This window comes from Leptodactylus fuscus, chromosome 1 (genome assembly GCF_031893055.1).
Source record: "Leptodactylus fuscus isolate aLepFus1 chromosome 1, aLepFus1.hap2, whole genome shotgun sequence".
NCBI lineage: Eukaryota > Metazoa > Chordata > Amphibia > Anura > Leptodactylidae > Leptodactylus > Leptodactylus fuscus.
In genome coordinates this window covers 125,331,732-125,345,141 of record NC_134265.1, presented here as the reverse complement: position 1 = coordinate 125,345,141, position 13,410 = coordinate 125,331,732, and the positions used below count along the sequence as shown (strand labels likewise).

The following is a 13,410-nucleotide window of genomic DNA, read 5'->3' as shown; positions in this document are numbered from 1 at the left end:
TAGATTTTTGGAAGCATACCACCCTTTGGAAATGCCGAATTGAAGCGCTCCTTGTAATTGTAAGATTAAACTGTAATTTTATATTGATAATTTACAGAGTGATAGTAAAGTTTTCAGCAATAATGCCTTCATCAGACTCTAGGACAATGATACATAATATGTACAAGAGACTGTTACAGACGAGAAGTCAGTCAACAGTAGTACATGCTCTTTTCAAGAGATCCACTTTGTGGGAGAAGTCTCCTTGGATAACATGCAAATACAAAATTACCATGAGAGGTGCTTGTAAACGGAGTTAATCACTTCTGTGTTCAGTATATTTTGTAATCTGCGGTGTTCCCCACTGATGGCTACCATCCCTTGGTTTCGGTAGCCAATATGGGTTACTGTCAAACATTGTTATGGTCACATGATTGCAAGGCCCTCATCCACCATGACCACACTCTGTAGCAAGTGAGTTTGGGACATGAAAACCTATATGAAAAGTTTCTATTTCCTTGGTCTACTCATGATCTCTCTTTCACTCTCCCACTTCTACCATCCAATCCTATAACTACCAATAGCAGTTCTTATTACCCCAGGAACCACATACACAAATAATGTGCAGTTTGTATAGAAATGAATTGATGAGTGGAACAAATAGATACTTGTACAGTAAGAAATGCCTTTGTAACAATGTTAAAAATAAAAACAAAAACATTTATTTCACAGATGAACCCTTTACAACTTTAACCCCAATACCCTCTGCTTTCACCTGACACTCACACAGACCCTGAAACTCAAGGAAAGTGGAATTGTTTCTGATTTCTTTAGTGTCTCTCTATGACATTGAAACAAGAAGAAAAGAGGACAGGGCACCGAGACGACCCTAGGGTAGTATATTAAGGCACAACCATCGGTATAAAGGCAAGCTTTTAATGGCTGCTCACCTAAAGGGTTGTGTAGAACACAACAACCAAATACCCATAGACAAGTGTGGAGACCAATAGGGCAGCAGCTGGAGTAACCGTCACAGGGACATAAAGATATCAACAAGCTAGGACCAACCTCTTCAGAGGAACAGGCACCAACGTACATGATATAAGGGATACCGTATTGATCAGATCAATTATCATATATTGTATTTTTTAATTTTTGAATTGTATTCCTATTTATTTATGAGTTCATGTTGTATTTATTTTAAAGGTGATTTTATTGCACTTGAGAAAGGGCCCAAGGAGCCCGAAACGCGTCGTGCCTAATAAACATCCTCTTGTATCTATTTGGGTGAGCGCTTCATCTTGCCTGTTCCTCTGAAGAGGTTGGTCCTAGCTTGTTGATCTCTATGACATTGAGGTACTTATTTGTGATTTGCTGATTTGTTAATGTGGGAAGAAAAAAAAAGGAAAAAAAAAAAAAATCGCTGAATTCCCAGATAATTTTTTTTATTTTAAGTGATTTTTTTTAATGCTCTGAATGCCTCTCGATACAAGCAGCTGTACACTATATGCCAACAATTGGCTACTGTTAAAAATATATATATGTATAGATATTGTGAGAGAGTGAAGGGTGTGGTCTGGGAGGACAGGTATATTCCAGGCAGGCGGCTAAAGTGTGTATGGTAAAGATTCACACCAGGGAGGTCAGCTGGGTAATCAAGGCCTGATAATAGTCTGTGTGTGAGGACTAGGAGGGTGGCACCACACTGACAGAGCTGACCTGTCCAGACCGAACCTACAAAGCAGGTACTGTGCCACCTGTTGTTGTTGCCAAGGCGGGAGTCTGGTAGCCAGACTCCTGTATAGTCAGGGAAAAGATTTCTTATGTTTAGTTAGTTCTCAGCCAAGAAGGGGTTTGTTTTGGTTATTTGTGCCTTTGCAAAGGCAGTTAAAACACTGCAAGTGAACAAAGCCTGAACTTGTGTGCAACCCAGTCTGTGTCCCTGTTTCCTGCACTTCTACGAGCATCTACCTGAGCAATTCCTCACAATATATAGATATATATTACACACACAGAAATACTGTATATATATATATATATATATGAAGAGCTCAACGGAAAAATGGCCTAAGTCCAAAAATCAATATTGTGAGAAAAACGAAATTTAAAGTTTTAGCCTAAAGCAAACGGGCATTATTGTGGAATATATCTATCCAATGTAATCAGCTAATGAACACCGTTAATCCTAATAATAAATTGTATTATTTATTAAAAAAAATTGCAGCTTCATGTATAAATATTATTTATTTAATATTATTAATTAATTACTACTATTATTAAACGATGAAGAATAATAATTACCTGCCTCCCTTTTTGGCGCTAAATATGTGCAAAAGTCGATTTAGAGCCTTTTAAACAATAAGACAAAGTTTTTACACTAATATAAACAACAGACCGGAAGTCACAATTTCAATGAAAAAATGACCAACGAGAGTGAAGTAAGTAAGTTTGTATTGGACTTAGGCCATTATTCCATTGAATGTAAATTCTTCTGCATTGAAATATATGGACTTAGGTCATTAATCCTAGGTACCTTGTAAACCCAATGCATAGAACGAGGTACAAAGAAGCTTTCTAGGTAATAATTTGAAATATGACAAAATGTGGACTTAGGCCATTTTTCCGTTGAGCTCTTCATATATATATATATATATATATATATATATATATATATATATATATATATTCTTGGAAAAACATTTTTGTGGTGGTGCCTAAAACACTGTATTTCATTTGTCACAACTCACATACAACATACAGGAAAGTCAGATTTGTTACCCTCTTCACAGCTTGGTCCTCTGTATCCTGGACAGCATCTCCACTCCAGTGTGCTCACCGTCTTATAGCTGAGTCTATAGGTTGGTCGGACAACTGTCCTATAACTAGAAATCAGATAATATATTAATGCCTACAAGAGACAGAAAATAACATACTGGTTAAGAAGAGAATCTGGACTGATAAAAGGGGTGACTGGAGGTAGGTGGTAGCTCCTGACCTAAAGGAGGGGCACAGTCAGTCATGCACTTCAGCACAGCAATGGCCTGCATATATATGGGCATGTGGGGAATTTTGTATATTGCAGTTTAACCACAAAAACATAATATGCCATGATAGTGCAAAAAAATAGAAAAAAATCAGGGCACTCATCAGCCAGTAGTAAAATTCACCAAACTTTAATAATCTTCCATAAAAATAGGTACTTGAACAGCATTTACAGACGGGAGTAGGGTAGATGGAATGTAGAAGAAATGAAGCGACGACCGTTTCGTGCTAAATGCCCTGATTTTTTTCTATTTTTTTGCACTATATTGGACTATTTGTTTAACAGGGAGCACCACCTGAATGCCAGATCATCTAGTTTGAGATCCAGTGATTTGGTGTATGTTCACACCCACAGAACGGTGCCGCTGCTTTTGAACTTTTTTGCATAATATGCCATGATCCCCACATACACATGTATATGCAGGTGATGCATGTCTGTAGTCTTCATCTTCGTTTGGCTGGAAAACCTTTAGACCAAGTGTGCATGTGAGGTGAGGCCGATTTTGCAGTGGAATGCACTCAGTTAACGCTTGAAGTGACATCTGAGTGTCAACAGAGTCTTTTCTGTGATTCATTTGCTTCTATGTGGTCTTCTGATCTGTTATGTTTCGTGACATGGAGCAAAATAGGACCTGCTCTATTTTCATCAGAACGTAATAGGCCATTGGACACCCTTCGGATAGCGCACTCGGACTTGGAGCTTTACAAAGATCATTTGATGACATCACATGACAGTAATCTCTCCCAGCCACAGCAACAAGACTCCAGACAAGAAGCTCAAGGAAGGAATTTATATTCTGTGTGTCTGTGATTGTGTGTGTGTGTTTGAGATATATGATGTATATGCTGTACCTCTCCTGACCTGCATAGGCACTGGCCAGTACTACTGTTCTTTCCCTGTAAAATCTCTGCCCAGTGCCATTTCTCCTGCCCTGTAAACACACCTCCTGGTACTACAGTTTTTACCCTGTCTAGACATTGGCCAGTACCATTTCTTTTGCTCTGTATAGATTGTACTCAGTATCACTTCTATTACCCTGTATAGCCATTTCTCTTGTCCTGTATATACACTGTACAGTACATTTTATCTTGCTCTGTATAGTCACTGCACAGTACCCTTTCTCTTGCTTTGTATATGTAGATTTTGCACATTACCATTTGCCCTGCAATGAGGCCCCTTGCCCTTCCGATACAGACACTGAACAGTATAGTTTCTCTTGCCTTGTGTACATAGACAGTGCACATTACCATTAGCCCTGCATGAGCTGGAGTTTATATACACAGAACAGTATTACGTCTCTTGTTCTGTTTTCTGGGTATAAATCTTAGCATTTCATCTCATTCTGCATAAATAGACACTGCACAGGACCAATTCTATTGTCCTGTATACTGGGTATAATTCTCAGTATTTGCTCCTATCCTGTATACATGGACATGCACAGTAACACTTCTCTTGTCAGTATGCTGTCTGTAATTTTCAGTATCTGTTCTTATTCTATATGTATGGGCACTGCACAGTACTACTTCTCATGTTGCTTATATGTGTTACTCTAGTCTAATACATTCAAGGAGAGATGACTATAGTCAGGAGAGTCGGCTTCTAAGTTAGCAGTTGGGCTATATCTATCAGGAGAGCATGTGAGGGGCCCGGACCACTGCAAAGAATCATGATGCTTTATAATGATGTATTATAAGCTTTGACAGCATTGAAACAAATTCTCTGCATGTGCTTCTCTGAATATCCCAGATGTTAGTAGGCCAAAGTAACAAACAGAATAGGTTCTCTTTTTTTAATTATTGGATGACTACCCATATGCATCCATTTTCATCAGTTTTTGGCATGTTTTAAACTGATTTGCTACATAAATGCTAAAACATAACCAAGTATGGTGTACATTAATATGTGTGTGTATGTTGTATATCTGTGTGTACATGCTGTACATTTTAACTGTCTAGGTCATGGAAATGGCTTGTGTCCTATGCAGTAGGGGACAAAGGACAAGAAGTGACAAAGCACCATATCCTATTATCTGTATTCTCACCTTCCTCCGGAGCAGCCTGCTGCCCAGTGACAGTTCTGGTACACCCTCTGCAGGAAAGTGCCATTCTGAACTTGGCAAGATACAGTGCGAGTGATAGGTACAGAGCACCAGTTTCTAAAATGAACAGAAAGGACACAAATGTAAAGTAAGTAAAGATATAAAAAATGTATTAGGTGACGTCTTTTCTATTCAGCTTCAGTTTATGTTACCTGTGTTGCCTAAGGGTATGTTCACATGGCAGAAAAAGAATGGACTTCTGCCTCAAATTCATCTTCAGTTTTATCTCCCTGCCTTCCCATGCTGGAAAGCTGACGCTAAGCTTTGGTTTTCTGCTGTGACTTTTACTTCCTGACTAGGCTCAGATGAATGGGTCTATTCAGCAAAGTGGCCTTGCCACGGGTTCTGTGGCTGAATCAGCAGTGAAATCCATGGCAAGATGAAGCAGTGTCATGAATCGCTCTCTACCACATTATAGTCGTCAGATTATAATATGTGTAAGATGGGTGATTGCATGGGGCCTGAGGCTGTAAAGGGCCCTACAGCAACTAAATGACCTAGTAATCCTTTGTATTTGCATCCACTGATACAGTTGATTGCTGTGGCGGGGCATGGGAGTCTAGTGAATGTCAGAGATCACTGAGGACTGTGCTTGGACCTCAGCGGTCACAAAGATCACACCAGTGTAATGACACACAGACACACGCATCATTGAGACCCACCTGACCCACCAATGCGACTCACCTGAGATTTGGCCTCAGTGGTCCCTGATGTCATTCAGGAGGCGCAAACAGAGGACACACCAAAGCCCAAGGGAGGTGAATAAGACTCTGAAGAGACCCCAAAATATAATCGTAGTTTGTGGGTGGGGAACCCCCAAAATTTTAATCTGTTCAGATAACCCTTTTAGTCAACCCTATATTTGTGCCATTATGGCACATCATGCTGTGTGGAGAGGCTGCTGTGTGAAAAGGTCATTATGAGACATTAAACTGTGTGGCGGGCCACTGGGTCTTTGGCATGAAGGGGCCGGAAACTGAGCCATGGTACCCATAATCCTGTCCCTGCTGCCTCCTATTGAAATCTGCCTCAAAATCAGTGACAAATTCTGCCATGTGAACATACCCATACTGTTTGAGTGAAAACCTTATATCCATGGCAATACTGTGCATATAAAATTTGTAACACGGCGTTTTACAAAGTCTGACAAGGCCCTGTTCACATGAGAGCCAGAGATTGCAACAGAAAGTTGAGAAAATAAGGGTTTGTTTACCTGGCGGAATTTTTACAAGCTGTAAAATTCAGCTTCAGTAATCTAAGGGCTCATTCACACGGAGTAAACGCCAGCTTATTCTGAACGTAAAACATGTTCAGAATCAGCGGCGTATAAAGCAGTTCCATTCATTTCTATGGGAGGCGGCATACGAGCGCTCCCCATAGAAATGAATGGGCTGCTTTTTTCACTACGAGCAGTCCCATTGAAGTGAATGGGAAGTGCTTGCGTGTACGCTCCGGCATGAGCAGAGCTTGCCGTACACACGGGCACTTTCCATTCACTTCAGTGGTACTGCTCGTAGTGAAAAAAGCAGCCCATTCATTTCTATGGGGAGCGCTCGTATGCCGGCTCCCATAGAAATGAATGGAACTGCTTTATACGCCGCTGATTCTGAACGTGTTTTACGTTCAGAATAAGCTGGCGTTTACTCCGTGTTAATGAGCCCTAAAGCTGAATTTTTCTGCTTGACCAAATTCTGCATTGGAACCTGCCATGGAATTTTCAAATTCTGTGCCAGCGAAGCAAAATTTTTCGGCCTCTCATTCACTTCAAAGTGAGTTGTCAGGAGGTATTTGTCATGATGTTTATTTCTTCTGCTAGCTGAAAAAATTAGCTAGAGGAAACTATCTGCGTCTTCTTCCCTTTGAAATGAATGGGATGCAGATTTCAGGCAGAATTTGGAGACAATTTTGAGGCAGAATCTGTGAACATATCCTAAGTATCCTGCTCAATCTTACCATGGCTCAAGACTCCCTGCTCCAGGGGGTCAGAAAATGAAAATGAATTCAAGTTGCATGTCAATCTTAAATTCCTTTCCATTTTCAACCGTATGAACATACCCGTAGGATGACCCGTAGGATGTTGCGAAAACACTGCATTTTATAGTGCCTGCAAAGTGGATGGGATTATGACTGGTGTATACTTTGCAGGTTTTGCGATTCTGTTCTCCTCTCTGCATTTTTCATTTTGAGCGGAAACCACACAGACCCAATTATAGTCTATGAGGCTCATAGGATTCCTAACGTAACCTTTTTTTTATGTGGATTAAGTTTCCATTCGAGGGTCCCCAACCGGACCCCTGAATGGAAACCCTAGCACAGCCTTATTTATGCAATCAAACATCATTTTCTGCATTTAAAGAATAATAGAAGAGCAGAAATGTTAGATGTATGTTGACAAAAATAAGCCTATTTTTATAAGTGTATACTGTATCTGCTGTATCTGCATAATACTCACACACATACCACTAGAGGCACTGTGAATGCTCAGCTACTATTCATTGCTCCAGGGTAGTATGGCTCCTTTCATGGGGCTGAGGGAGTGTCAAAGACAGATTGAGACTGCTCCAGGGGTAAACATAAAGCTTTTCCCATAAACTTTATGCCAGAGACCCCTCCAGTTACAATATATGAACGTGTTTAAGGTGTGTGTAGGTGGAGGTAAGGCGTGAGCTCTTGAATCAAAAAGGAACTGCAAGAACCTTTGCATACAAAGCAATTCCAATGACAAAACATAATAACTTCAACAAATCACTGAAGTTTTATTTATCACTGATCCATTACTTACCACTCTACAGAAGAGTCAGAGCAAGTGCAAGGAGATGAGACTTCTCCCTGCAGTCTCTGAAAAGTCAATAGTGTGAATGTGTGCAGTGGAAAAGCCAAGGGTATTTGTGATCCCCTCCTTAGTTTTACACACACACAAATATATACACACTCATACACACACATAGATGTGAAGCTGTATCATAGAAGTATACTGGAAGTTGACATCTTTCAAAGGATTCACAAAGCTTTATTAAAATAAGATTATGATAATGTGTTAGCCTTGTTCACATCTGCGTTTGGTAATCCGTTCGGGGAGTCCGCATGGGGCCCCCCCGAATGGACTACCAAACGCACTGGCAAGTGGTGTGCAGTGACATTATAGTCTATGGGGTCCGTGTGCTTTCTGCGTGCTGCCCGCATGAATCATGTGAACATTAAAGTAGATCACGAAGTACTTTTATATCCGCATGATTCGTGTGGACAGCTTGCGAAGATCACACAGAACCCATTGTAGTCTATGGGCTTTGTGTGCTTTCACTGCACACACCGCTTGCCAGTGCATTTGATATTCCGTTCGGGGGGTCCCCATGCGGACTCCCCCAAACAGATTACCAATGCAAATGTGAACAAGGTCTGACCTTTGATTCACATCTGCATTTGGTAATCCGTTCAGGGAGTCCGCATCGGGAACTCCTGAATGGACTATCGGATGCATTTGCAAGCAGTGTGCAGTGAAAGCACATGGATCCCCACAGACTATAATGGGGTCCGTGTGCTTGCCACGAGATCTCCGCATGAGTCATGCGGACAGGAAAGTAGATTGTGAAGTACTTTCCTGTCCGCATGTTCCCTTGGTAGTCTGTTCGGGATGGGGGGGGGGGGGTCCCCATGCGGACTCTTCGAACGGATTACCATATTGACTCAAGTATAAGCCTAGGGGGGGAAGAAATGCAGCAGCTACTGGAAAATTTCAAAAATTAAAATAGATACCAATAAAATTACATTAACTGAGAAATCTTGGTCATGTGCATTACAGCTTAGTAACTCCATGTGCCTCATAGTAATAGCAGTTAACCCCATCATGTCCCTCACATTAACTCCCTGTGTGCCTCACATAAGAGTTACTGATATGTGGGACATATGGAGGTAATAATTAGGTATCTTCATTATTAAAGTCCTTTATTAGTCCCCCCCATGTGTCTCACATATTTGTAAACTTATATTGGGCATACAGGGGTTAATATAAGGGACATGATGGAGTTAACTGCTATTACTGTGAGCCACATAGAGTTACTGAAACTAAATTAATAACCCCAAATGCCTGACATTAATAGGAATAGTAATGCCAGCATATACCCGTGTGTTTTACTTTCACTTTATTCTACCTTCCTCTTCTCCATGCAGGGCAGCAGCAGAGGCCTCTCGGTCTTTCATCTCTTCGTTTAATTTATGTAGGTCCTTGCCAGTCCGACCCTGAGTTGGACCCTGACTCGATTACTGTATATACTTAGGGGGGTTTTTCCAGCATAAAAACTGTGCTGAAAAAGTCAGCTTATACTCCAGTATATAAGGGTACCAACGCAGATGTGAACGAGGCCTTACAGGTTAAAACATCTTCACACCACACTGTCATGATGGCTTGATTTCAGTGTGGTCTTAAGTTCAAACTCCAAAACGCATTACCCTTACCTGATTTGAATAAAGCTTTGCAAACCCTATTAAGTTGGCATCACCTGTGTTTGTGTGGAACTAAGGAAAGGGAGTGCGAATAAGCTTGGCTTTTCCATTGCACCCATTGGCACTGTTGACTTTCCTGGTATACCTCCATAATGTTTCTCAAGTGACTATACCTGTTGTGGCTTACACAGCAACATAAGGTACTAACCCACCCACAAAGGAAGATTGTCTTCTCCCAATTCTGTGTTCTTACGAAAATGTACGAGGAAGTGCCTTGTGCATTTTTCTCAGAGACATATAGAAGAACATTGGCCATGTGCATGGGCTCCACTTTAAGTTTAGATACATATGCCTGCTGCCCCAACTGATGAATATACAGGATAGAAGAAAAACACTTGCAGGAAAGTTTCTCTGAGCTCCTCTCCAGGAAAATACAGACCCCAGCAATTCTGTGGATAGCAGAAATAGGGTGACTGTGGGCATGAGCCTTGCATCTCCCTCTATTATCAGATGGTAGGTACCGTATTGTCTCCATCAGATCTGAGCTGTTCTTACTATTCACATAATAGTATAAGGAAAATGTTTGTTCTCGTATCGTGTTAGCCAGTGGGTTGGAAATATAATCACATAATATGTATATTTAAGGGAATCACTTTATTACAGTAGCGCTATCCTGTAAATTGAGAGACATTTAAGGGGCCCTGATTCATTCTATATAATATGTTGTACTATGAAAAAATAGCAATTGTAATATTGGCTATATATTACACATGAATTTGAGAGGTAAAAATGTACAATTTCTGTAAACACATTACTGGAAATCAGGATAGCAGTTTATGACAATGGTGCATCCCACTGCTTGCAATTGCAGTAATAAAACAAGGTCAATGTAATTGGCTTCAATTGTACTTAAGAATCTAAACAAAGTGCCCAAAATCTAAAAAGACAGAATCAGAAAGGCAGAAATCATGCAAGATGAGGAGATTAATGGCATCATCGGTGAAGCAAGTAGTACATGTTATCGTAAGGCTATGTACTCAGTACTCTCTAATAAGTTCTGTGTGCATTGGCAAAATAAATCCATGATGAGAAAACGCTGGGATTGCAGTATAATGCTCACCGAGGGGCCTGTTCTGTTGACAAATTGTTTATCTCTGCTTTTCCTCTGTTGATTTTTCTCATATAAATTGTTAGTGTTTCCTTTCCAGCATCCCTAGGTCACGATCACTCCGCCAGCAATCTCTGTCTGAAGCCACAATGGACAAAACAATGTGTCCCACAGGCAGTAACATTCACGTAAAAACTGAAGTGCAAGGGTGAATATGTGCTGTAAGACTTACCGGGTCATTTCACAAATTACACCCTATTAAACCGGATTGTAAATAGCATAATGGGCAATTCTATAAAAAGTTGCTGACTGGTCAACCCTGAATGACCCTTAGAAATCATCTCAGCTGGCACAGAACAGACACAAGGAGCTCTATCTGCAGCTGAACTAAATACCATGACATTGGCCAACTCTTCTTGCCTTCAGTTATTTGAAAAGCACAGCGTGATGGCTTTGGCAGTGAAGGGGTTACATTGCCGGAGCTTGTCAGCTACCAGAGGCCCTGTATTGTCTGTACATATAGCAATTCCTTAATCCTAAAATAACCTTTAAAAATAACTGCATCTGTAAATTTCCCAGGCAGCCAGAGGGGCGGGCAAGCAGAAACACATTTTTTTTTTCATAGCAAGAAAAAAAAAAAAGAAATTAAAACCATTCCATCAATGACATGACACAGAATCTCTGTCAAGTCCATGTTTTGTATCTAAGATTGCAAGCTCATATGACAGACTCAAGCTTGTTCTTTGTTTAACTATTCAGATCCAAAAAGTAGAAGTGGTATATGCTTCCTTAGGGAACAGCTGTACTGTCTGTCATACGGGAAGAAACACCTGAAATAGTCACACCTATCTCTAGAATTCCAGGCAAGCACGCATGTATAAAGATCTAAAAGTCATGAGATTTTGCCTTCATTAGTGGAATACCTTAAGCAAGTACAAACATTCTTTAAATGCAATGTATTATACAGTTCTATATCCAGATGTCAACAAATTTTTGGTTACCTTTTAGAACCTGTGAGGGACTCTCTGGTTTTGACTTGCAATGCCGGTGAATATCGGTACTGAGCACTGGATGTCCACGTGCAACAACCTTTGTCGAGCAGGGCACAGAGGCAAAGAAGTACATGCCAACAGGAACAGCAGGGCATTGACAATTGCATGGTTCATCCACTCTGACAATCACTCTTTGTGCTCCGCAAGGACAGATTTGCCAATATAGAAATACTTCTGAGTGAAACGTTACCTAGGGATGCTTACTCCATGTATACAGGTAACAGGTAGCATGTGCCCAAGTGCTGTGTTGGGAAATTGTCTGGTGATCCTTGATAAACCCACCTCAAAGTCACTAAGGACAAATCCGGCCTTCAGACAGCCCCTAAGTGAGAAGTCTCACCCCCCTTACCTCCTGCCTTTCATAGAATGTGCCCCCCACGCTGCAGAGAGAAGAGAAAAAAAACTCTGTACAGCCTACTTTCCATGAACCGGCTTAGAAATGCCTAACAATTGAGTTTTTAAATCACTGGAATAGCATCTCCCCCTCCCTCCTTCACAAACTCTCCTCCTTCCTCACCTACCCTCTCTTCCTTCCCCTCCTCTCTTCACTTCCTAGCTGCGGCACTCTATCTTCCTCCCTCTTTCTTTTGCTCTTTTTCTCCTTCAGTCTCCTACCCCTCTCTCCTTTCCTCCACCCCCTGCACTTTTTTATTCCTCACTCAGACATGGAGACAATTTGTGTCTTTTGTGTGCTGCTTTGAAATTCACAGACTCAGCTTGTCTGTCTGTCCTATTTCTTCTCCTTACTTTTTTTTACCATCTACTTCTGCTTTTCCTGGCTCACGCCGTAGTATATTTAACCCCAGGCCCTGGAATTAAGATTGTTCACATAACAGGTCAATCCACTACGGAGTAAACTGTGATTTTAATCACTATATAGGTCTTGATGTAAAATATTCGACCCACCGACAGCGTCAAACATACAAATTGACAGTCCAAATATATAGTATGCAATTATTATATACGTTATGTACAGTCTACATAGATTTCTCTTTTATTAGACTCAGCCTGCTTTGGGATTTTCACATAAAACATCAGAATAATAAGGAAACACTTTTTTATGATTCACTTAGCAGATCTGCTTGGCATCCGTTTGCATTCGATTTTAGAGTATCCATTAAATGGATATGGTAAGGAGATTATAACTACATGATGTGAAAATGTTGTTTTTTAACGTTAAAGTCTATGGGTAACGGACAGTAATGGACGGGTGTCCATTATACTTTCCATTATTACTGTCTGTTTTTTTCTGTGCATGCTCAGAAAGCAGAAACAAAAAATAGCAAAAAACCCCCAGACTATAAAAACATACACTAAGGGCCCCTTCACATGGCGTAAGCGCTCGGCTCATTCCGAGCCCTATACGCGAGCGCTTCTAAACACTTCCCATTCCCTTCAATGGGAACGCTCGTAAAGCCGGCTTTACGCGCGCTCCCATTGAAGTGAATGGGAAGTGTTTAGAAGCGCTCGCGTGCACGGCTCAGAATGAGCATAATGCTTACGCCATGTGAAGGGGCCCTAACAGATACTAACTGATGCTAATGTGTTCATTTATTTTAAATGATCCATAAAAAAATTATGGTATATGCTGCAACTATGGAGGAGAGTCCGTTTTTACTTATATCAGCTGCACTATCTCTATTTCATAACCCTCTCTTCCCTCCTTGCCAACCCCCCAAGGTGTTTGTTT

General features: G+C 40.8%; 1 protein-coding gene across 1 annotated transcript in view; it reads right to left on the bottom strand.

The window, feature by feature from the left end:
- Positions 1–12,241, bottom strand: part of EMID1 (EMI domain containing 1) — a 60,143-nt gene extending 47,902 nt beyond the window's left edge. The window contains exons 1-3 of the mRNA XM_075276610.1: positions 11,670–12,241; positions 5,064–5,177; positions 2,758–2,861 (exon numbers count right to left, since the gene is read on the bottom strand). Coding sequence (XP_075132711.1) covers positions 2,758–2,861; positions 5,064–5,177; positions 11,670–11,827 — 376 coding nt within the window. The 5' untranslated portion in view covers positions 11,828–12,241. The remainder of the gene's footprint in view (positions 1–2,757; positions 2,862–5,063; positions 5,178–11,669) is intronic.
- Positions 12,242–13,410: the final 1,169 nt, after the last annotated feature.